At 52.6% G+C, this 22160-nt stretch overlaps 12 protein-coding genes across 12 annotated transcripts; 4 read left to right on the top strand and 8 right to left on the bottom strand.

Annotated features, from left to right (window-relative positions):
* Positions 1–881: 881 nt before the first annotated feature.
* Positions 882–2022, bottom strand: ASPSYDRAFT_51009 (TMEM53 family protein). Its single transcript, XM_040848205.1, has one exon. It carries the CDS (start codon positions 1915–1917, stop codon positions 1036–1038), a length of 882 nt encoding a protein of 293 aa, XP_040697313.1. The 5' UTR covers positions 1918–2022; the 3' UTR covers positions 882–1035.
* Positions 2023–2154: 132 nt separating this feature from the next.
* Positions 2155–3717, bottom strand: ASPSYDRAFT_51008 (uncharacterized protein). The gene has a single exon (XM_040848204.1). The coding sequence runs from the start codon at positions 3554–3556 to the stop codon at positions 2312–2314; it is 1245 nt and encodes a 414-aa protein (XP_040697312.1). The 5' UTR covers positions 3557–3717; the 3' UTR covers positions 2155–2311.
* Positions 3718–4470: 753 nt separating this feature from the next.
* ASPSYDRAFT_51007 (MFS transporter) lies at positions 4471–6475 on the bottom strand. The gene has a single exon (XM_040848203.1). The coding sequence runs from the start codon at positions 6033–6035 to the stop codon at positions 4584–4586; it is 1452 nt and encodes a 483-aa protein (XP_040697311.1). The 5' UTR covers positions 6036–6475; the 3' UTR covers positions 4471–4583.
* A 32-nt stretch (positions 6476–6507) lies between these two features.
* Positions 6508–8012, bottom strand: ASPSYDRAFT_51006 (uncharacterized protein). The gene has a single exon (XM_040848202.1). The coding sequence runs from the start codon at positions 7798–7800 to the stop codon at positions 6685–6687; it is 1116 nt and encodes a 371-aa protein (XP_040697310.1). The 5' UTR covers positions 7801–8012; the 3' UTR covers positions 6508–6684.
* A 53-nt stretch (positions 8013–8065) lies between these two features.
* ASPSYDRAFT_51005 (uncharacterized protein) lies at positions 8066–8458 on the bottom strand (the record flags this gene model as incomplete). The annotated part of the gene is made up of 1 exon (XM_040848201.1): positions 8066–8458. Exon 1 carries the CDS (start codon positions 8403–8405, stop codon positions 8067–8069), a length of 339 nt encoding a protein of 112 aa, XP_040697309.1. The 5' UTR covers positions 8406–8458.
* A 446-nt stretch (positions 8459–8904) lies between these two features.
* ASPSYDRAFT_51004 (uncharacterized protein) lies at positions 8905–10352 on the top strand. Its single transcript, XM_040848200.1, has 2 exons — positions 8905–9450; positions 9496–10352. The coding sequence occupies exons 1-2, from the start codon at positions 9055–9057 to the stop codon at positions 10342–10344; spliced, it is 1245 nt and encodes a 414-aa protein (XP_040697308.1). The 5' UTR covers positions 8905–9054; the 3' UTR covers positions 10345–10352.
* A 190-nt stretch (positions 10353–10542) lies between these two features.
* Positions 10543–12517, top strand: ASPSYDRAFT_72978 (aldehyde dehydrogenase family protein). The gene is made up of 4 exons (XM_040850681.1): positions 10543–11909; positions 11955–12013; positions 12057–12359; positions 12444–12517. The coding sequence occupies exons 1-4, from the start codon at positions 10834–10836 to the stop codon at positions 12506–12508; spliced, it is 1503 nt and encodes a 500-aa protein (XP_040697307.1). The 5' UTR covers positions 10543–10833; the 3' UTR covers positions 12509–12517.
* A 505-nt stretch (positions 12518–13022) lies between these two features.
* Positions 13023–13672, bottom strand: ASPSYDRAFT_94700 (uncharacterized protein; the record flags this gene model as incomplete). Its single annotated transcript, XM_040853009.1, has 2 exons — positions 13023–13401; positions 13473–13672. The coding sequence occupies 2 exons, from the start codon at positions 13670–13672 to the stop codon at positions 13023–13025; spliced, it is 579 nt and encodes a 192-aa protein (XP_040697306.1).
* A 1646-nt stretch (positions 13673–15318) lies between these two features.
* On the bottom strand, positions 15319–16940 carry ASPSYDRAFT_531691 (SMP-30/gluconolactonase/LRE family protein). Its single transcript, XM_040848637.1, has 2 exons — positions 15984–16940; positions 15319–15920 (listed from the first exon to the last, which is right to left on the bottom strand). Exons 1-2 carry the CDS (start codon positions 16709–16711, stop codon positions 15614–15616), a joined length of 1035 nt encoding a protein of 344 aa, XP_040697305.1. The 5' UTR covers positions 16712–16940; the 3' UTR covers positions 15319–15613.
* Positions 16941–17847: 907 nt separating this feature from the next.
* Positions 17848–19814, top strand: ASPSYDRAFT_187679 (MDR family MFS transporter). Its single transcript, XM_040843595.1, has 7 exons — positions 17848–17969; positions 18017–18093; positions 18138–18189; positions 18239–18413; positions 18459–18554; positions 18604–19107; positions 19172–19814. The coding sequence occupies exons 1-7, from the start codon at positions 17940–17942 to the stop codon at positions 19726–19728; spliced, it is 1491 nt and encodes a 496-aa protein (XP_040697304.1). The 5' UTR covers positions 17848–17939; the 3' UTR covers positions 19729–19814.
* A 338-nt stretch (positions 19815–20152) lies between these two features.
* Positions 20153–21065, top strand: ASPSYDRAFT_94697 (sulfotransferase family protein; the record flags this gene model as incomplete). Its single annotated transcript, XM_040853008.1, has 2 exons — positions 20153–20814; positions 20879–21065. The coding sequence occupies 2 exons, from the start codon at positions 20153–20155 to the stop codon at positions 21063–21065; spliced, it is 849 nt and encodes a 282-aa protein (XP_040697303.1).
* Positions 21066–21295: 230 nt separating this feature from the next.
* On the bottom strand, positions 21296–22135 carry ASPSYDRAFT_162791 (uncharacterized protein; the record flags this gene model as incomplete). Its single annotated transcript, XM_040843105.1, has 1 exon — positions 21296–22135. One exon carries the CDS (start codon positions 22133–22135, stop codon positions 21296–21298), a length of 840 nt encoding a protein of 279 aa, XP_040697302.1.
* Between the last annotated feature and the right edge of the window lie 25 nt (positions 22136–22160).

Raw genomic sequence — 22160 nt, 5'->3', positions numbered from 1 at the left:
TATACACCATGCAGCAGGGCACAGCTGCACAGAGGTCTTTGGATTCCTCTACGACTTGAGCCGCAAACACGACGGTAAAGGCAGCCCTACATAGCTTTCAAAGGGCCCATTGACTCAAATTGCTTGCAGGACCGACAACCTGGACGACGTGCGCTGGCTGCTGGAGCGTGAGGTTGCCGTAGACATTTACGAGGGGTTACGGCCAACCCTCCCTATCTCCTTTTAGAGGCTGTTACTGGCGGCCATACAGAGATCGTGCAGTTACTCCTCGAACGCAATGCCGATATAAACGAGAGGAACGATGACAGTGGCAAGACCGCTCTGCACCTCGCAGCGCCCGGTGGATATGCAACTATAACGCGTCTCCTCCTGAAGTCACGCGCCAATATCCGTTCGCCCGACAAAGAAGGCAAGGCCCCGCTCTACCAGGTCGATAAGGAGGTAAATAATTGTACTTCAAAGCTAATCGACGACCAGCGCGGAAGCGGGTGGTTCCGAGACTTCCTCGAGCCCCGGATCCAGGCTATCTGGATACTGATGTAGTACGGCGCTGAGTAGAATAAGGAATGGTTCGTGCCGCGCACGTTGTTTAAGGCAGATCCTGAGATATGGTTGTAGTATCTTGAAAAAGGCACTGCGAGTCTGGATACAGTGGATGATCAGGGTCGCACGCTTTCCTGGATACTCTGGAGCGGACAGTGACGGAACCGTCGATGCCGCAAAAGAGGGAATTGCGGGCACTGCTGGATCTCCTGTTCCTTGCTGGGTGCGATATCTCCAAGGCTGACAGTCGGGGAAGGACTCCGCATATTGTAAACGCCGCAGGAGACGACGGAATTGTCAAGCTGCGAAGTTATGCTGGCTTGTTTCATGGGTGTTCAAGTTACGCCATACCGAAGTATATCGTTGTGTGGTTGTCTATTGAGTTTATTGGTAATTGAATTATTGTTCGTCTTGTATAAAAGGCGCTGTAACAACGTGTAAACTGTATCCCAATGTTCATTGTCGCTCGTAGACAGCCTAATAGGGCTGGTATCACGCCTCACCCTTCCTAACTGCCTCCTTCCACGACTCCTGTATAGCCGTCCAATACTCGACTGGGCTCTTGCGCATATGCTCAACATGCCCGCTCCCTTCAAAGAGGCGACAATCAGACTTCCACCCCTCCCTCCTCGCCTCCGCAACATGGCGCTCGACATCCGTCCACAGGATAATTCTGTCCCCCTTCCCATAGAGATACAACCTCCTTGCACTCTTCGTCGACAGCTCAGGGTTCCCAAACGCCATGACGCTCTCAACGCCGGCACTCTTCCGCCGCAGGACCTTCTCAATAACACTCATCACGCACAGAAAGACCCCCCAGAGGCCCTGCGTCAGCGCAAACGGCCACGGGAACCACGACGCCGTCCCAAGCGCCATAGCCAGCGACAAGCGGCGCATATTCGACAACGTCAGGTCCGTGTTTCCGGGCGTGGAATCCAGCGTCACGAGCTGATGCGGGAATGGCCGGCCGTATGTATTCTTATACGCATGCAATGTCGCCGCATACGCAATGCCCCCGGTATTAGACATAACATGGACAAGCACCGATCCCGTATGCTCAGCCGGATTCTTTGAAGGAAACACCGCCCCGAGAACTGGCTTCATGGCCTCTACGCGCTGCGGCATGCTCCGCCATAGTGCTTTGTAGATTGGTGACAAGACGGCAATCTGTTTGGATTGCGGGTAGAGCGCGCGGAACCCGTCGGCGTACTTTGTGACATTCTTGGGTTGCGCGTCGCCCCAGGCGAAGATTATGAGGACGTCTGGCTGATTTGGGCGTTTTGATTCTGCTTCTGTGTCCACTGGTAGGCCTTCGCGGACGAAGATCTGGTCGGAGATGGCGGTGAAGCCGGGGAAGTATGGTGTTGTTGCCATGCCTTTCTCTCTCTTTCTCTTTTTTGTATGTAAGGGGTGATGTCAAATCGTTGAGGGTCTGGAGTCTTTAAATTGGGGTGTCTGTCTCGTGGTGGCCAGCAGATCCTTTCCAGCCCCAACGGATTCCCGTCGGTGTCAGCATCGAGATGGGAAATAAGCCCGTATGGCTGACCCACTAAGCATAAGATCTAACTGAACTAAAGGATTGTATTGGTCAGTTGCTCAGGGCCAGGGGCTGTCACTGTCAGATCAGAAAATCTTTTGCATGTGAAAGTGAAGCTATACTAATCATTAAAGCCGCCGAGGTCGTGCCCTAACAGCCCAACAATTGTCACTATGCAGAAAAAACAATGCGAAATACAATCTAGAACTATCTGAATATATATATCGGTGATCAACAGCAACTCTCATTATCATCGTCGCAGCAACCGAAACAACCACCACAATCGTCACAGCAATTGCAATCACCACAGAAGTCGCAATCCCCACAGCAATCGCAACCATCCTCGCAGCAATTGCAGCAGTCGTCATCATCTCCTCCCCCCTGTGATGGCATTGCAGGAGAAACATAGGGCTCCGGCTCAGGCTCCGGGCTGTGATACCCCCTGCTAGGCTCCGACTCGTCCTCCTCACTGGAAACCTCCTCGACCTGCTCCTGCTCCTGCTCCTCACGCCAACGCTCCCACGCAAATCCAGCACCAGCACCCAGCGCCGCCCCGGCCGCAGCACCAGCCGCAACACCAGCCAGATCCCTCCTATGATCATCCCTCTGCTCTTGCTGCTGCTGCTGCTGAGCCATCATCATCTGCTGCTGGTGCTGTTGCTGCTGCTGCCACATATAATTCTGATACTCCTGTCTCTGCACATCATTCATGTACCTCATCTCCTCCATCTCAAGCCCCATCTGGCGCTCACGCATATCCTCGCGTCTTTCCATCGCAGACCGATCGCGCTCATATTGTTTCCGTATCGCGGCATCGTGCTTCGCTGCGTCCTTTGCTGCGTCCTTGCGCGCCTTCTCCTGCTGCTTCGCTAGGTTCTTCTGCTGTGCTGCGGACTGTTTGGCTATTTCCTTGCGTGTTTTCTCGGCTTGCTGGGCGAGTTGCTTTTTCTGCGCGGCGGACTGGGCGTTGAGTTGCTTCTGCATGGATTGCGCTATTTGCGCGGAGTTGTTTGCCTGTTGTTGTCTCTGCGGCTGGGGCTTTGGCTGCGGTTGTATGCTTCGGGTCTGGGGTGGGGGTGCTCGTTGGGCAGCAGCTGGGGGCGCGCGTTGTTGCGACGGGGTATGGTGATGGTGGTGGTGATGCTGAACCTGGGTATTCTGGCTTTGAACGCGATTATGCTGAATCTGGTTCAATTGGGTCTGGCTGACCTGCGTGTGGTACATTGGCTGTGCCGGTCCCGGATAGGGCTGGGCGCCGCGAGGCTGCACCGGGAGGGAAACGGGCCGAGGGGCAGCGTGAGGCTGCGGATGATGAAGCGGAACGTGGGCGGCATTGTGCGCAGGTTGGTATTGCATTTGTGGTGGTGCTCGGGGCTGGACTGCGCGGGTGTATGCTGCCGCTGGTGGCTGTGGTTGGGAGTGGGAGCGTATATGGGCGTTGGCGTTGACGGGTTTGCGCTGCGGTGGAGGAGGCATTTTGACGTTGTACTGCGAATAGAAACGGCAAGGTGTAGTGCGTAGTTCGTAAACGTGGAAGAAGTAGGTCGTATAAAAATGGTTGACGATGGCAAGCAACCCGTGGCAGCCAGGACGAATATAAGCCTTATAAGTAAGTCTCTGTCGGCCTTCAACAGAAACCGACTACGAAAGGTTCGATCTATACCAAAACACAGCCCGGCTTAGCTACTTCCAGCCCGCATATTCCTATTCTTGCAGATGCGAAAAAAACCTTAGTGCAATCCTTCAAAGCGTTCGTGTGGCCCAGCGCTGCCCTAATCAGGAAATCCACGAGGCTGTCATGCAGGGCCGAAAGGCTGGCCCTTGGCAACTGTCCCACAAACATTCTCTAACTGCATGGAGTTTGTCCGGATCACACTTTTGCCAGGAGCATGCAGCAGCACTAGTCCAATTGGATTTTCTCCTGCAAAGCCTTGTTTATATTTAGGTAGTCTAGACGGGCCTGGGGCTGATGCCGCAGTCAGAGACTAACGATACAGCCCAAAGGCTGAACAAATATATCGAACCCTGAACGGCGTCTAAAGTAAATAGAACCCGACAGATTGTCGAGCTCTGGAGTGGCGATATTCGGTCCTTTTCGTGGCTTTACAGTCCTTGACACTCGTTTGGTGCGGGTCTCAACAGCCCTCCTCCATAACCTTTAACTACAGGCTAAGAGAGGGTTTCATAAGACTGGTTAACTTTGGGGATTCACCAATATTATGTCGGCACTCTGGGAAAACATCCTCTGCCGCGATGGGACACAGCCTGTTTGGTAATTAGAAGGACCATTCCCGCCCTGTCCTGCAGTGCTTTTCTCCAAGGATTACTGCATTCAAGAACTGCCACCTTAGCATAGTGGGCCTCAATATATAATTAATATGTAAAATAGCCGCCAGTAATAAGAGAATATATATATATTTCTTTTCTAAAAGAAAGTGGAGATCCAGGGTCGCATAATATATAATATATAATATATACAGTACATAAAGAACCAGAACTCAAATCAGGTCCCATGTTCATACGCACTCCTCGCCCTCAACTTCGGCCCCTTATAAAAGAACAACCAGGGAATAGGCGCCATCACCACGGCAATAAATCCTAGCAGGCTCGTCGCCCAGCCCACGCCCAAGGCATCATACATCTGGGGCACGAAGAGCGGAAAAGCAGTTGAAAGCGCGTACCGCGTCAACGAGGAAGCCCCGCTGGCAGACGCGCCATATTTCGAGCCGTACACATCGAGCATGTAGAAGTTGCACGGGATATAAATCAGCATACTACCCAGGAAGGTGGCGCCTTGGGCGAGGATCGGCACGATCCAGTGGATGGATGGTGTAGAGGTCCAAGCAAAGACGAACAGACCGGTTGGGAGGACGAGGGAGCCAAACATTGAAGTGTACAGTCTTAGCTCTGGAGAAAAAGGGGCGGAGCCTTCGGTGTCGTTGTTCCTGATACGTAGAGACGGGTTTCGCTGCACGAGGCGGTCGACGATGAAGAGGATGCAGGGGGCGAAGATACAGCCGACGACCATGCCGAGGAAGGAGAGGCCCTGCGCGCCCGGGGAGAAGTTGTAGACGGAAGCGAAGACGCGGGGGCTGGCGACGACGAATGTGTAGAGGAGGGCAAACTGGAAGCCGCAGTAGAGGCAGATGAAGCCGACGAGGGGCTCGGTGAAGAGCATGTGTAGCGGGCGGACGATGGTGGATGTGATGAATTCTTTGAAGAGCTGCATGGCTGTGCGAGTTTGGACGGGGAGGACGCCTTCGCTGCCGAGTTTCTCTGCCCGCTTGCGCAGGAGGATGGGCTTGTATGATTCCCGGATGAAGAGGGCTGGAGGGTGTACGACGGCGGCCATGATGAGCGGTGTCCATGCTGTCCAGCGCCAACCTCGAGCTTCGACGACGAAAGATCCGATCAGGGGACCCATTGAGCTGCCGATTGTAGGCACGGCGTAGTATATTCCCAGCGGGATGACCCTCTGCGAGGGGTGTGTATAGTCGGTGATTGTGGCCGCCGCGACGGAAACCCCAGGGGCAGCAAACACCCCAGCGAGGAAGCGACATATAATCAGAGACGCGATACCCTGAGATGACCCCACGCCTATCGTAAAGAGATCAACCAGTGGCAGGGTAAGCAGGTAGACGAATTTCCGACCGAACGTTTCAGACAACGGCGACGAGATCATAGGCCCAAAAGCCAGCCCCAGCGAGTACGCAGAGAGAGGCAGAAGCGACACGGTCGTCGAGACATTGAACTGCTTCTGGACCTGCTCATGACCCGACGAGTAGATAGAGGCATTGACAGTCGTCGCAAAGCCAATCAGGCCGATGACTGCGGTGGTCAGGGTCTTCCTGAGGATAGACCAGTTGCGAGGATTGCCAGGATCATCGTCGCTGTCCCATTCCTGCAGCCGTGCTCGAGCCTGGTTGTAGCCATCTGGAGTCTCGAGTTCCATCATTGTGAGAATTGTTGCACAGACACGCAGTGCATATGCGGGACAGCTGCAATAAAACCGTCGACTCGGCGATCGGGTGCAGGGGACTCATCCCCCAACCGAGATTCCGACAGACACGGAGTCAGGCCTGAGTAACATCATTGGTAAACTCCACCGGACTGGCCAGATGAACAAGGAGGTCATCAAGCCTTTCGCACGCCCTGATCGGTCTCGGAATGCCGGTCTATCGGTTCAGGCCGACTTGTGTTGCAAGAATAATCGAATATGTACCTGAGGGCCGGAATCTTCCGAATAAATCCCAAGACTGCGGGGAATCAAGCCTGGTTTTGCGTGGGGTGCGGAAAAATATCCGTATCCACTTGGCGAACACGTATAACCATCCGAGTACGATGATAGGCTTGCAACTCACCGGATTGAAGGTGGTTCGGTGGTTTAAGATGGAGACACGGTTGAAATCGGTAAAACGTCAACGCATGTCTGGTTCAAGCCTGGTCACCTGTCTAACTGAGGCAGAACAATCAGCCGATACGATCAACCGCGAACGCTACGGAGATAGATCATATACTATAGAGCTGGAACTGCAACATGAATAATGCCAGTTAACTAAACTACTGTCTATTTAATTCTATCTAGTAGCGAAAGAAAGGTCACGTCAATCACTTTCAGTGCTATTAAACACTCCGTGCAATAATGGCAGGTCCAGCCCCCGCCAGTCAATCGTAAACACAAATGGGGAATTGAAACTTAGAGAGTCCATGCGTGGTAGATTGCACTGGAGCATCGGAGGCGATGGAGGCTGGGTGTCATGAATGCCCCACCGATCAAAGACGACGGAAACTCCCTGGAGCATTTGGTCTACCGCGGTGTCCCCATCCGTGGTGACATTCGCATATCTCCGGGGGAGAGACAATCCTAATAGTGGGAGGATGTCTTTCAGGTTATATCTCGCCTTGGTGTGGAATTTCGGCATAACGAATGTGCTGACAAAGGTCTTGGTAAAGCCCTCAGTGCTGGAAGCCTGGACAGAGGGAGAATTGAGGAGATGTTCAACCGAACGGCCGTTCTGAGGCAGGTATGCAGTCAAGGAGCCGTTTCGGTGGTCGCGTAGCCCGAAGGGAAGGCGGACTGCTGTATACTCCGCCTGATGCTTCACAAGCAACTGTTTGTTGCTACAGTACATCATGTCAATCTGAGCAGTTGTGCCATCCAAGGAATTGAAAGTAGATCTCATGATCTGGCTGGGTGGGAACAAATAGTGCAATGGCAGCGAAATCATCAGGGCATTGGCTAGCACGATGTGTGAACTGGCAGAATTCGCATCGTAGCTGGCGGCGAGGCTCTCGGGAGAAAGCTGCATGTCAATCGATTGGCCTGCATCCCCTGACATGAAGTATCGATCAATCCCGTCGATGAGGCCTTCAAAGCTGTTCGGTTCCCGAACGACCATCATAGGACCGTATCTGCTCACGGCATTGGCAAATTTGAGGGAGAAGGTGGGTCTGTGGACGGCGAATACACCTTTTTTCCAGGTAATCATGGGCGACGATGGAAGCGATTGCAGAATCGACTCGATACTCGCCGGCGGTTCTCCATCCGTAAAGCCCTTGAGTATACAGAGGGCGGTCGCCATGGACATTGGCGACACAGCAGTCCCTCCTGGAGGCGGATCGCGAGACCACAGGAAATTTAGCAGTTGCCATGAAAGCTGGTTGAGTTTGTTTATTGTATCGACATCGTGAAACCCGACATCGTGCAACGCGGTACTCATGACGAAGGGCCGGTTGGTAAGTAAAGAAAGTAAAAATGGTTATGTTGGACTTGATATTGTTTCGATAAAGAGTGATTCAACTGATAAACGCTTGGAGACGGTCTCAAGACGAAGGCTTCTACTATTTAAATGAACAAAGTTGCCCCTGCCATCGAAATGGGCACAGAGGGTGTGCCTGCCAGTTGGCGCATACTATACAAGGGCAGGCTCAACTACGATAACTCTAGAAGGTCAGCAGTGTAAACACTACAGCAAGAGCACTCACTCTAATCCGTCTCAACGCCATCGGTTTTCTTTCCTGATTTCCACCACCGCATCACGGCCTGGTAATAGAAGTATGTCTCGGCCGTCCCCCAGAGCCCAAGCAGCGTGAACAGCACTATTCTCACATTCTTGCTTATCCCGAGATTTTGCAGGGTGATCTGTGGGAGCTCTGGGTTTCCTGTCTGGTCGGTCTTCTGGGTTGTGTTAGGGGTGGATTGTTTGTCGAGATAGACCGACGTTGAGAATGCGGGGTTCCGCACGCGGAAATACGCCTGGGCGAGAAAGGGGGCGCGATGAGGGGGAAGATGAAGGGAGCGAGGTATTCTTGCCAGAAAAGCCATGTTTAATCTCAACAGTGCGTTGGTGGACAGGATATGCGTCCAGAATATATACGGACAGAGGTCACCATTCGAGTCACAGTCAACTCGGTCTCCAAGTGACTCGTGACATGCTAAGTAATCATGGAGAACACGAGGATATCATCAGCACTAAGAATACTAGGAATACTAACCTGGTCAATCAAGGATCAGGACAGGATTAGCGGCTGCAAGTCGAGCGCAGCATGCGGCCGTTTCCGGTGCCCTGTACAAATAATATTCACAACTGTCTGGAAACATATTTCAAGTACCAAGAGGTGAAGCTGCAAGTTATATATCTGTATGTTGCTAGAATATATTGTAAAGTAGTTGTATATTACCCCTAATAAGAAGTTTGTTGTTTCTGTTGCGGCCGAGTGATCGTCATACAAGGCCGCGTGTGGGTGGAACCACGGGCTCTTTGTCGTTGCCCTGTTCGCGTATCCGCAACACAGCTGAATTCAGGATCACCTTTGGCCCCATTGGTGGACCATGGTTGATTGCTGTGAATCGCGGCCTCATCAGGTGACGTTTCTGTGAAGATCAACGAGTTTTCACGCTCCTGACAGCTGTGTTGTCTGTTGTCATCATGGACAACCTCGCTGGCCCGGCTGGTTGACGCCAACGGGGCAAGATGTTCAAACCGCGCACTCAAAAGCCCCTCCTTCCCTTTATTGTGCGGCGGCGGCTCTCGATTCTGGCCCTGATTCTGTTCCTGATCCTCCTTTTCCACTCGCTGCCCTGGAAGAAGGACCACGTTGTCGCGGGGAAATGGCTGCCCGATTATGACATCGAGGATGTCCCGCGCTTCCTCCATCGCTCTCCCTTTCGAGTTTCTCCCGACTACGACTACGAGCGCAGGGTGTCCGAGGCGCTGCAGGAGATCGAGCGGAACTTTCTAGAAAACCACAGCGGCGATCGCTCAGCAAAAGACCGCGTCTGGCAGATCCGACTGGGAAAGAGTCCGGACGAAGAGCGCAGTCCAGACTCGATCAGGTTCAGCGACAGGAACAATGAATGGGAATACACAGTGAGTCTCCTTAACACACAGTGTCAACAGCACTAACAGGACCAGCTAGTCGCAGACGCCCAGGCCGACCACTTCCTCACCACCGTGCTCTCCTCCGTTCCTGACCTCAAGAAGCTCTACGACTCCTACCCCCACCACGTAATCCGATCAGACTTGCTTCGCTACCTCCTGCTCTGGTACCATGGCGGCTATTACGCAGATACAGACGTGTTCCCTGCGAAATCCATAAAGGAATGCCCGTCCCTGCAACCCATATTCACCGACCTTGACTCCGGAAATGGAAATATCTCGCTTGCGGTCGGGATTGAAATTGACGAACCGCACGCCTCGCCGCAGCTAATGCGCGACTGGCATTGGATCAGAACATACGGCCTGATCCAGTATACTTTCTATGCGCCGCGGCGATTCAGCCCGCTCCTTCGCGAGGTTATTGTCCGCGTGCTGTCGCATACGCGACAGCATAACCAACACAGTTTCGCACTCATTGGGCCCCGGTATAACGAGAAGACAATTCTCGAAGTCACCGGGCCTGGGGTATTCACGGACGCAATCATCGACACCCTCTCTGATGCGCTCCCCATGACGCACCCGTTGATCGCGCAATCAGTTCGCGCAGATGAGACAATCGGCGACCTTGTCTCACCATCGTCCGGCGAGCTCTCGAGGCGTGTAACGTGGGCGCCGTTCCATAAGATCAGTGAGCCGGTCTGCGTGGATGCTCGGGAGGCTGCAGTTGGAAAGTCGATGGGGGGAGTCTGCGTTCTCCCGATTAATGCCTGGGGGAATGGCCAGCGACATAGCGGCGCGGAGAACTTTCGCAGTCAGCATGCCTGTATTAACCATCGGTTTGGAGGGACGTGGAAGAAGGACTGGTGGCATCGCCATATCGGATAGACTTGTATATTAGCGGTACATAGAAATGAAAACACATGACCTTCAAAGTAATAACAAATAAAACCATTCCATTTTCACCTCCGTCACCATGTGGAAACCGCCATGCTCGGCTGAGACCACGGGCCGCGGCGATGGTCGGCTGTCCGGTGCGGAGAATGGAGATCCTGCACGCAACTACCCCGGACAGAGCAGCCATCAGCCATTCGGCCATTCGGCCATTCACGGAAATGAGCACTCACTCCGCAAAGATCGGTCAAGCCAGACGAGTTAACTGCTCAAATGGGAAGTTTTGTGCCGGCCAGGGGTTCCATTCCCCCGTCCTGCAGATCCTGGCCGCTCTTGCCTCGCCCCCCCCCAGCTCACAGCGCAACTCGCATGTGCTTCTGAGGCAGTCCGGGCTAAGATAAAAGCTGGGCCCGTCACTGTCGTCGCCGCGCCGATGTGCCCCTTTCCCCACTGTACTGTCTAGCATCCTGCAGTGACGGCACCATGGCTGAATACACATCCGAAGCAGATGTCGAGCTCGCCTACACCACTCTCCAGGCGACCTTCGCCTCCGGCAAAACTAAGGAAATCGCCTGGCGGAAATGGCAGCTCAAGCAGATCTGGTGGCTGGTCGACGACAACGAGGCTCTTATCCGGGAGGCCCTGACGAAAGACATGAACCGGCACCCGTTCGAGACAACCTTCACGGAAATCGACAATGTCAAGACCGACGTCCTCGAGCACCTCAAGAACATCGACAAGTGGACTGCTGACCAGAAGCCCGATGCGGGGGCCCTGGGATTCCTGCTGAGGCCGAGTGTGCGTCCTGAGCCGTTGGGCGTGGCGCTGATTATAGGGCCTTGGAACTTCCCCTTCTCGCTTCTCATTCAGCCGCTGATTGCGGCAATTACGGCCGGTTGTGCGGTCATGCTGAAACCCTCTGAGGTTACGGCGAATACTCAGCAGCTGTTTGTGGACCTTATTCCGAAGTACCTTGATACTAGTGCTGTGCGGGTTGTTACCGGGGGAGCTGCCGAGACTGGCCGCTTGCTGCAGCGCAAGTATGATCATATCTTCTTTACTGGGTCTGTGCCTGTCGCGCGTCACATTGCTGCTGCTGCGGCGAAGCATCTCACACCGACTGTCCTGGAGCTGGGAGGCCAGTGTCCTGCCATCGTGACCAGCTCGGCGGATGTTGAAGCTGCAGCGAGGGATATCGCTTGGATCAAGTATCTCAATGCCGGACAGATCTGTCTCTCTGTTAACCATGTCTTTGCCCATCCGTCTATTGAGAAGCAGCTGATTGAGCGGATGACGTTCTGGCTCAACCAATACAACAAGGGCTCCAGCATGACGCATATCGTGAACGATAAGAACTTTGCACGCCTTACAGGACTTGCCGACAAGACTGAGGGCACGGTCCAGCACAGCGGAGAGGCTGATGCCAAAACGAGAAATCTGCCTCCTCAGATTGTAAGCAATGTGAAGATGACGGACTCTCTCCTCTCGGAAGAGCTGTTTGGTACTATTTGCCCTGTTGTGACCGGCTCAACCCAAGATGCCATCGACTCGATTAACAGGTAGTTTTCTAGTCCAGCTTTCATGCGTCAATACTGACAGTTTAGTCTCCCCCGTCCTCTCGCCCTCTACGTTTTTGGCAGCAACCAGAACGAAATCGATCATGGTAAGCTACCAGCCCTTTTCGTCCAGCTATGCTAACCCCACAGTGATCAACTCGACACTTTCCGGCGGTGTCTGCGTCAACGGCGTCCTAGTCCACATGATGGTCCCCAATGCCCCCTTCGGTGGTGTCGGCGACTCCGGCCACGGCGCATACCACGGCGACTACGGCTTCAAGTCCTTCACTCACTACCGCACCATCGCCCGCCCACGCCCGCTATTCTTCAAAGCCACAAACTTCCTACGCCCACCGTACTCCGTGGACAAGATAAAAAAGCTAGGGGTGCGCAACAGCGCAGGAATCAAGCGCAACTGGAGTCTGGAACAGGAGCGGGCTGCAGTTAAACGAGGTCTGGTCATCGCAAAGTCCTTCCGTTTCATCAAGTTTCTGGCATACTTTGTTGTTTTGCTTGGGTTGGCTGATGTTGGCTTAGATCGGCGTCTAGGAATCTTCAAGGGCGTGCGAGATTTCTTTGTTGGAGTGAAATCGTTCTTTTAGTCGCTACATATGAGGTGCTATAATTCGGTTATATGGACACCACTGCTTTCTCTTACCGGGGCCGCCGTTTTCCTATGTAAATGTTGAAGGCTGGAGAAGTTGATCTAAGATATCCACGATTGTCTTTAATACTAATTATGTGCGGTATTTGTTATTACATCCGACCCTTTATAAGAAATTGATATAGCATCCATGACCCATTGCCTGAGCAGTAATTGTTTCTTATCCATATAAATCCAACGTTCCCTGCTCCTTCCTAGATAGTACTACTTTAACCAGGGAAGGAACTGCCCTTCGCACCTTCCTCAGTTATACATTCGTACCGAGTCGTTCCTTCCGTACGGAAGTTATGGGCCTCAAATACATACAGGGAAGGTGCCACCAAGGCAGTTTCCTAGTACAAATATCCCCCATCCACATTGTAAATGCACCCCTTTACAAACGCGGGCCTATTGCTCAGATTGTATCATAAATCATAGATTTGGGAGCAGAGACGGAAGAAACAGAAATAATTTCAAACGGATGACGAATTACCGGCCAATCCTCCGGAGTCATGGTTGCGTTTGTAATGGTTATTCAGGGTATCCCGACGATTGTAGACCTTTTCACACCCAACAACGGGACATTGGTGCATTCCGGGCTCGATATGCGTCTTGTAGACATGCCGCTCAAGATCCGGAAGACGCCTGAATGTGCGCTTGTTGTAGGTACAGGCTGTCCAGTTGCATTCGGGTAGCCCGGGACTATCTCTGACAGGAGGAACAACGCGATATTTGTCTGATTGGGTATCGATGTGTTCTGTCTTGACATGCCGCTTAAGATCCTCCGTACTGGCGAAGGTGTGTGGGAAGGTGCAGTCTCTCCATTCGCATCGGGGTGCCGCGTCGTTATGTCTGTTAGGATGGACGCGAATTAGATGTTGTTTATCGGAGATACAAGAGGCTAAACTAGGTAAGTCACTCACTTTGATTCACGAGCTTCGGGTCCCTCGGTAGGTGTCTCTGCGGGGTGAAAGCCTTCCGAAGCTAATGTAAATGCTTCGTGATGGGTTATCATATTGCTCGGGAGACCTGATGGGATAGTGCATGTTGTATATTCATTAGGCTGAAAGCTAGCGGTTTGGGTCGACTGATATTCCGGCATAGCATCGGCGTGCCAGGACATGGAACGGTAGGTATTATACCACGAATATGGAGCTGCTGTCAGAGAGTCAAGCTGTCCAATGTAATTACCGGCCATAGAGCTGGAACATGGAGAGCTTTCAGTTGCATTCACCAGCATAGAAAGTGAAGGCAGGATTGGCTCTGCAGTGTATTGCACCAGGCTGCTTGTGCACCCTTGATGGCAATGAGACCGGCCATGCTGGAGGCACTCACAGGGAAACCGTGACATGCTATTAGAAGAAAAAGGCCCCAGAGGCGGAGATAGCAGGGAACCAGCTGAGGAAGGAGAGGAACTCTGCAGACTTGGAGATTCGCCATGGGGACAACTGAATTTATAACGCAGAAAGGAAGGCAATCAAACACAGGGGCTCTAAAATGAAGCTCAGCAAGCAGGAATTCCATCTGGAGCTCGTGTATAAGAAACCTGGGGACTTTGGAATTTTTTCAGGGCTCTCGGGCTGATCCAGGCCTGCCAGTCGCCCTACCATAGTTCAAGTTTGGCAGACGCGATCGACGTACTTTTATGATCTAACCGCAAAATTGGTCTTTTGGGCCTCAGATCCCCCGAGATTGCAATATTGGGGATTCCCAGCTCAGGCTCAGGCGATGGTTCCCTGAGGTAGACAAGTTCTGCAGTAGTGCACCCGCTAGCAGGGATCGTTCACTGGGCCCTGGGGGGCCACGGGGATATTACCGTGCTTGGATTGAATTTTGCAACAAAACGACTCTATGATTTTCCCGGCCGCCTGGAAGGCTCACTGCTGGAACCACAGATGCAAATCACAGCATCGGACCAGCCATGATTCGCCCGGAAGCCTCAGGGTGCCTAACCGCAGATCGCACCGCCAAACGCCAAACGTCAAACGCCCCTCGGACCGTTAAACGGCACATTTTGGGCTAGCTGTCGTCGCCTTGGCCCGCTTCGCCCAGCGTTCGCATTGTCAAAGGGGGAGTCTCCTACCTATTGGCCGCCGGCACACCGCAAATTGGCTGTCCCGCCGCCGCCCGTGTGATTCCCAACCAGTCATAGGTATGTTGAGGGCATGGGAGCAGCACGTGGTACATGTAAGGCTTATTCCTGAAACTGAGGCTAAACAAGTAGAGCAAGCGATGTTCGAAATCGGGCCATGGAGCCGCTATATAGGCGGGTGCTAGCCACGTGGAAATGCAAAGATACCGAGAAAGCGCGCTCCACTGGGCACGAATCGCTCCCTTCACTGGACACAGGATGGATGTTCCATTGGCCTCCAAGGGATTCCCAAGTGATCTCCACTGGAGTACGATTATACTTTCGATCCGATTCCCGGTCCTCCCTCCACCAGTCTGAGGAACGAGGCTGAAACACTTGATCATCCTTTTTCATCTTTGTTTTTTTTTTTTTTTTTGTTTACTCTTTTCTCTTCTTCCCCCTTTTTTGTCACTCTTCTTCATTCTTCTTCATTCTTCTCCATTCTTCTCCATTCTTTTCGACTGTCATGCACTGTGTCTCGGCTCAGTTAATGGAGGTCATCGTATTGCCGCCAGAATAGCCACGCAAACCATCCATACCGGAATGAGATGTGCTCGCAGGTGCTTTCGATCAAGCTCTATTTTGGCGTGGAACCGGACTCACTGACGATATGGCCGGCTGGTTAAAGGAGCGCGTCGAGGTTGAGTACGCCCTGCATTATTGCATTACACCAGAGGTATTCGTATCGGCCACGCCAATCAGTTAAGATAGCCACGGTGTCCATTAACATGAGAAACTCCTGGCTCCCAGTACTGCTATGACCCACCTAGTATCATCTTGCGCTGTTTTGCAAAAAAAGAAAAAAAAAGGCTTCAGGTAGACAGTGTATGATAGTTTATTGTCGAACAATATTCCCTTCTATCCACGCTTCTTTCATTACACATATTACAGCCGTTCACGATCATATAAAACCAACTCCCCAAGCAGATGGCCTCATAATTTGAGAATATCCCCCCGAACGCTGCTATCCAGGGTAACCCTCCACAGCCGATACTCGTTCAAGGCAAACATCTCCCCGGGCTGACCGAAGCACAGATTCGCCGAAACTCCAGGAAGGCGGATCTTGCCTAGCAGCACACCGGCCGGAGACCAGACATGTACACCATCTCCGCAGCCGCTATATACATTCCCGTCCATATCGCACTTGACTCCATCCGGGATACCGTTGTCCGCGAAGGCAAAGACCCGGCGGTTCACGAGGAACGGCGCACCGGAGTACTTTTTTATATCGAATGCATAGCTGCACTGTATTAGCAATCCAACCTGGTGGGGACAACAGATTTCTAGAAGAAGAAAAGCATACATAGTCGCCGCGCGCGCAAGACTCTTATTCCCATTCCCCCACTGCGCATCCGTATCCGTAACATAGACAATACTCTCATCAGGCGAAAACGCGATCCCATTCGGCTGCCCAATCCCATCCGCCACAGCGCGCACATCGCCAGTCTCCGGATCAAACCGGTAAACCTGGTTCGGGAGTTGCGGTTTCGCGGCGAAGCCCTGGTCATATCCGTACGTCGGGTCAGTGAACCAGATACTTCCGTCGGAGTGGATGACGACGTCGTTTAATGAGTTGAAGCGGCGGCCGTGGAAATTATCCAGGAGAGTTCTGGTCTTGTAAGGCGCTGTCGTGTTCATCCAGATGAGCGCCGAGGGGCGCGAGGCTGTCCCCTGCGCGCAGAAGAGGATCCCGTCTTTGTAGTTGATGCCGCCGTTGGCCATGGGGACGTCTGGGTGTATGAGTTCGCGGGTGTATGTGCCGTCCGCATTGTGCCTGATCCTTGATACCTGGATCGGTTTATCGCCGGACTTTGTTTGGTAGTTTCCTACTAAGAACAAGTCGCCTGTGGACGGGATATAGACCGGAGCCTCGTGAGCGAATGGGTATGTGGAGTTCTCAACGATGAGGTCGATGTTGGGGTGTTGCGAGATGATGTCTGTGAATGCAGGCTGGATAGTTTGGAAGCTTGCGTTGGCCGCCAATGCGCCCAGGGCGAGGGGCAGAAATGATGCTGCGTATCTGAGAGCCATGCTGAGATCGATGCCTTTGGACGTGAGCGGAACCGTGGAAGTTCTCGAAGGGGAACAGCAGCTTTAAGACTATTGATTTAGGAGTCAATGGGACCGGTCCGGGTTGATCGGCAATTGGGCTGCCTTTGGCTGTGGAACCTTGGCTTGCCAAGCCATTGTACAAGAAGAAAGCGCCGAAATTATTGGCATGAAGCCAAGTACGCGGATCTCGTCTCTATCCAGAGCGCTGGGAGGTCGGAGGAAGGCCGAGAGTGGAGGAGTCGGACGATGCTGGTGACGTCGACGAGCCCGCGAGTCGCGGCATCTCCACTGCTCTGTTTAGACAAGTATGTTACCACCAATCCCATAGCTCTAAAATCCGATAAGAATTTTCCAGATCGTCCATGAGCCCCATGGAGTCGTTTTGGCTCGCATCGAGGGTCGCCGACGTCTCTCAGAGGCTCTGCATCCTCGCTGCCATCAGGCCAAGCACACGAGTCTTGCAGTCCCGAAGCCTCGCGCTCCTGTGAAAGTCGCTTGATTCTCTCTTGGATTACTCATGACACTAATAGTTTCGTGCAGTAGTGATCTGTCCCATTCGGGGTGTCCGCAGCTCGCGAGCCGGCAGATGATGAGAAAGCAATGGAGCATACCGAGGCGCATCAAGGTAGACCACCCGACAAACTCGGCTGGGGGAATGGAGAGGAAGGTGTCTATTCTGATTTTACGGCCTGCATGCGCCCGTATATACAAGCGAAGTGGTTTGGACCGGCGAAGACATGTTAGCGGAAGCCGAGTTTATAGACTAGAAGTCGAAGGTTACCGCACGTAAATGATAGAAATAAGACTGATATTGACCGCAGTGGTTTTAAAGGCCCGCATTCTGCTGAGATATAAATATAATGTTTGTCAGTACTTTGGGCAGTGAAGATGAGGGGCCCCGCTACATTCACAACATCAGTGGTTACACAATAAAGCCGTGAAGCAAAGGTCACACAGCATGCTAGGGGATATAAATATCTAGGTCACCCCAGCCAGGGAAAAATAGCTGCAATATATCAACATGGATTATTCGCGCTCACGCACTGACCCTTCTGAGTCCGGCATCAAGACACCAGCACCTACTATCCTATCGCTAGACAATGGGCAACATACGCTTTCGTTTGACGAGCAGACTGATGAGCCGGAATACATCCACGGCCTGGCACTGGTCACTTCGCTATCAGCTCTTACTTTGGTTATATTCTTGATGCTTCTGGATACGTCTATTGTATCTACTGTAGGTTTTTCGTCTGCCGTGCTGGATCCACTGGTTAACTGTCGAAGGCAATTCCCCAAATCACGACAAATTTTCATTCTCTTAATGATGTTGGCTGGTATGGAACAGCGTACCTGATGGCTGTGTAAGTATTTTCACTCAGATATGGAACCTCTCTAACCGAAATAGCTGCTCGGTCCAGCCTCTTAGTGGGAAAATGTATACGTACTTCAACAGCAAGGTTTGTTTATTACTCCTGCCCATTACGAACATGTAACTTACCCATGCAGTGGACGTTTCTCACCTTCTTCACGATTTTCGAGCTTGGTTCAGCTATATGCGGTGCGGCAAGCTCGTCATACATGCTGATTGTCGGGCGTGCTATTGCCGGCATTGGGTCGTCTGGTCTTCTGAATGGCGCTTTTACCATTCTTCATGCAAGCTTCCCAGCACGGCGCCTCCCAGGTATTTTTCTTGATGTTGCTTTGTTAACTATGGCTAACTGGGAAGCTTTAACCGGGATCCTCATGGGAATCACCCAGCTGGGATCTCTTTCCGGCCCGTTAATAGGAGGAGCCCTAACGCAGCATGCATCATGGCGCTGGTGTAGGTTCGTTGCCCGTCTCTACTACAATCTCCGTGCTAACAACTCCAGGTTTCTATATCAACCTCCCCTGCGCAGCCGCGATATACCCAGCCCTATTCCTCATCCACATCCCAGACGGCCGTACGGCAACCTCGAAATCCCAACCCATCAGCACCTCCCTGCGCTACCTCGACATACCCGGCTTCATCCTATTCGCAGGGACGGTGATCCAACTCCTCTGCGCCCTGAACTGGGGCGGAACATCCTACCCCTGGCACAGTGCCACAATCATCGGCCTCTTCTGCGGCACCTTCGGCACATTCCTCGTCTTCCTCCTGTGGGAGTTCCACAAAGGCATTCACGCACTGATCCCGCTGGAACTCGTCAAGAAACGCGCTATCTGGTCCAGCTGTCTAAACTACGCATTCATGATCGGCTCCGCCATGTGCTTCACATACTACCTCCCCATGTACTTCCAAGCCGTCCGCGACGCATCCCCAACCAAGAGCGGCGTGGATCTCCTCCCGGCTATCGTGACGACGATCGTCTTCGCTATGCTTTCTGGTGTTCTAGGTACGCCCTCCCTCACTTGACATCTTTAATCAAACAAACGGAGGAACTAATAACTACATCGCAGTGGGTAAACTCGGCTACTACCTCCCCTTCGCAGTCGCCAGCGGCGCAATGACCACCATCGGCGCCGGGCTCTTCACAACTCTAACCCCCACAACCGCAACGCGGAACTGGGTCGGATTCCAACTCTTACAAGGGACCGGCCGGGGACTCGGTGTGCAGATGCCGCTAATCGCCGTGCAGACCGCCGCGCCTCGGGAGATGCACTCTGTCGCGACGGGGCTGGTCGTGCTGGCGCAGAATGTCGGCCCTGCGATTTTCCTGGGGATTTGTCAGGTGGTTTTTAGTGGGGGGTTGAAGAGTGCGCTGGCGAGGTATGCGCCTGGTGTTGATAGTAGGGTTGTTGAGGCTGCGGGGGCAAGGGGGTTGCGTGATGTTCTTGGGCCGACGTTGGAGGGGGGTGAGGAGGTATTAAAGGGGGTTTTGAAGGCGTATAATGCGGCTGTTGTAGATGTCTTTTATGTTTCTGTTGCGGCGGCGGGGGCTGCGTTGGTTTTTGCGTTTGGGATGGGGTGGGTTAGTGTTAAGAGTAAGAATGAGGATGGAGAGAAGAGTTTGTAGTAAAAGTTGTAGATGTGCCTTTCCAAGGTTGTTGTTTTGTTGTATTATATATATTGGGTGTAGAGTGAGATTTAAAAGCACAACTACCTAGTACACTCACTCTGCTGCATGGTATTGAACAAATAACGAAGTGATTCATTATAAATTTGGAGGTTGCTGAAAGTCGGGGTTCTATATGTCGCTGGGTATAGCCTGTTATGGCATGAGCTGCTCAACGATGAAAAGTCAAAAATGCGACACGGTGTATAGTATCCGCCAATCAGCTGTATGGGTAGAAATATACATGTATATCGGCCCCTCGTATACATCCAAGAATAAGCACTAAAGAACAGCCACGACGTCATTAAATTCCGCAAGAAGCCACATTTCCCTCTCAACCTCGCTCCTCAACATATACCAACCTTTGAACGAAAAAGAAACCAAAATGGGAACCATCCCGATATTCGAAGAATGGGTATACCCGATCGCCCCGCCACCAGCGCGCCCACGCACAAAACCCATGCAGGTCCTCGCCCTCGGCATGTCCCGCTCAGGAACCGAATCGCTCCGTCGCGCCCTCATAATGCTCGGGTACGACCACGTCTACCACGGCTTCGACATGAGCGAGTCGCGCCCAATGCAATGGAAGCAATGGGCACTGTTAGGCCGTCGCAAATTCGGCCTCACTGGGACATCGCATAAGGGCGACCCGCGGATCTCGCGCGAGGATTTTGACGAGATCCTAGGGCACTCCGAGGCTGTGACGGATCAGCCCTGCTCCATTTTTGCGTCGGAACTGATAAAGGCATACCCCGAGGCGAAAGTTATCCTGAATCATCGCGATGTTGACGCTTGGTATGAGAGTATTACGGCGCTGATTCTGCCTCATGCGCGTGGGTTTTGGTATCATGTGCTTCCGTGGTTCCAGGCGGATATGTACTGGGCTGTGCAGTATACAGTGCATTGCTTCAATATGCATTTCTATGGCTCGCTGGAGCGGAATGGGAAGTGGGTTTATGAGCAGCACTCGGCGACGATTAAGGGTTCGGTTGAGCCGGAGAGGTTGCTTGTGTGGAGGGTTCAGGACGGGTGGGAGCCACTCTGCAGGTAAGTTTATTAGAATTTTCTCCCCTCACTGTATGACGATATTGACTAGGGCTTGTCTTTGCAGGTTTCTTGATAAACCCATTCCGGCGGAGGAATTCCCCGCGGGAAACACGCTGGACACGACGAACCAACGGTACGACAAGAATATGGTCCAAGTTGCCATTATCGCTGTTAGGAACTTTGCTATCTTTGCAGTCTTGACGGGAATTGGTGTTGCGTATTTCGCTGGACTACTTCGGCGATCGGCGTAGAAAGCTTGCAACTGACATGCGTAGTTATATGTTGACAAGACAGTTCTATCTTACTGAAAGAATTGGCAGAAGAAGGTCACTTGTCAGAGAGGAATATCATTGCAAACAAATATTAGGCATGGATAACAAAAGTCAACACGCAGTCCCACATGCAAGACGGAGTCAAAACTTCCCAGCAACAAACGAACAACCCGAAAGTTCAAAAACAACCAAGAAATATCAACGACAGCCTAGTTACGGGGGTATTCGCGCTGAAGCCACAGCTCATACTCGGTGCCCGCACAGCCCTCGTCACTCGCACAAGCAGCAGAATCGTAAGCAGCATAAGCATAGAACGCATCCTTCTTCTTCTGCAAATCTTCAATGATGAGATTAGGCTCTAGTCCCTTGCTGTCATATCCAATGTAGCCGATCACATCCCCAGGAAAGCTCTCAGCGTTTTTAGCACCCTCGTTAGCGAAGAGCGCACTGGAAGTGTGGTCACTGTGGTCACCAACAGCGCCAAAGTCATCAATGTAGTTTAGCGCATTAATGCGGTCAGGGGTGTAGTCGTTGATAATCCACGCAAGGGAATCAACGAGCTCATCATAGGTGTAGCTGCTGCCAGACTCATCGACAGTGCCGATGGAATCGATAGCTCCCTTCCACAACTTCTCCATACTCTCGTTGCCTGTGGCCTCGAAGCCACTGCCGTCGTTGTTCCCATCGGGGATGTGCATGAATGCAACAGAGATATCAGTGTTGCGCAGGTGATACAAGGGGACGACCTTATCGGGGACGCCGAGGTCGCACTCATCCCAGTCGTTGCCCACGCCTGCCATCTCGGCATAGGCGGCCAATGTACCGGCCTGGCGACTGGTCCAGTAGTCCGGGCCGTTGCCGGCATCACCGGCAGTCACGAAGACGGTGCGGACTTCATGTTGCAAATCGATGTCGTGGATGATTTGGGCATTGATGAAGAGGAGGTCGTCGTCCTGGTGGGCGGCGAAGTTGAGGGCACGCTCAGCAGCAGCGAGGGAGTCCGTTAGGACTAGAAGGCCGAGGGAAGTGATAAAGGGGCGGAAGTACATGATGGCAGCAAGTGACTTGAGTGCA

Source organism: Aspergillus sydowii (assembly GCF_001890705.1).
Source record: "Aspergillus sydowii CBS 593.65 unplaced genomic scaffold ASPSYscaffold_16, whole genome shotgun sequence".
In the NCBI taxonomy this organism is placed as follows: domain Eukaryota; kingdom Fungi; phylum Ascomycota; class Eurotiomycetes; order Eurotiales; family Aspergillaceae; genus Aspergillus; species Aspergillus sydowii.
Note: the sequence above shows the minus strand (reverse complement) of the source record. Positions and strands in the feature narration are given on the sequence as shown.

What these genes read in the sequence shown, in the direction of transcription:
- ASPSYDRAFT_51009 (XM_040848205.1), bottom strand. Translation starts at nt 1,917, where the DNA reads ATGGCAACAACACCATACTTCCCCGGCTTCACCGCCATCTCCGACCAG.
- ASPSYDRAFT_51008 (XM_040848204.1), bottom strand. Translation starts at nt 3,556, where the DNA reads ATGCCTCCTCCACCGCAGCGCAAACCCGTCAACGCCAACGCCCATATA.
- ASPSYDRAFT_51007 (XM_040848203.1), bottom strand. Translation starts at nt 6,035, where the DNA reads ATGATGGAACTCGAGACTCCAGATGGCTACAACCAGGCTCGAGCACGG.
- ASPSYDRAFT_51006 (XM_040848202.1), bottom strand. Translation starts at nt 7,800, where the DNA reads ATGAGTACCGCGTTGCACGATGTCGGGTTTCACGATGTCGATACAATA.
- ASPSYDRAFT_51004 (XM_040848200.1), top strand. Translation starts at nt 9,055, where the DNA reads ATGTTCAAACCGCGCACTCAAAAGCCCCTCCTTCCCTTTATTGTGCGG. An exon ending in ACAATGAATGGGAATACACA is followed by an intron (nt 9,451 to 9,495) that starts GTGAGTCTCCTT and finishes TAACAGGACCAG; the next exon opens with CTAGTCGCAGACGCCCAGGC.
- ASPSYDRAFT_72978 (XM_040850681.1), top strand. Translation starts at nt 10,834, where the DNA reads ATGGCTGAATACACATCCGAAGCAGATGTCGAGCTCGCCTACACCACT. An exon ending in GCCATCGACTCGATTAACAG is followed by an intron (nt 11,910 to 11,954) that starts GTAGTTTTCTAG and finishes CTGACAGTTTAG; the next exon opens with TCTCCCCCGTCCTCTCGCCC. An exon ending in CCAGAACGAAATCGATCATG is followed by an intron (nt 12,014 to 12,056) that starts GTAAGCTACCAG and finishes CTAACCCCACAG; the next exon opens with TGATCAACTCGACACTTTCC.
- ASPSYDRAFT_531691 (XM_040848637.1), bottom strand. Translation starts at nt 16,711, where the DNA reads ATGGCTCTCAGATACGCAGCATCATTTCTGCCCCTCGCCCTGGGCGCA. An exon ending in CTTGCGCGCGCGGCGACTAT is followed by an intron (nt 15,921 to 15,983) that starts GTATGCTTTTCT and finishes AATACAGTGCAG; the next exon opens with CTATGCATTCGATATAAAAA.
- ASPSYDRAFT_187679 (XM_040843595.1), top strand. Translation starts at nt 17,940, where the DNA reads ATGCTTCTGGATACGTCTATTGTATCTACT. An exon ending in ATACGTACTTCAACAGCAAG is followed by an intron (nt 18,190 to 18,238) that starts GTTTGTTTATTA and finishes TTACCCATGCAG; the next exon opens with TGGACGTTTCTCACCTTCTT. An exon ending in CCCAGCACGGCGCCTCCCAG is followed by an intron (nt 18,414 to 18,458) that starts GTATTTTTCTTG and finishes CTAACTGGGAAG; the next exon opens with CTTTAACCGGGATCCTCATG.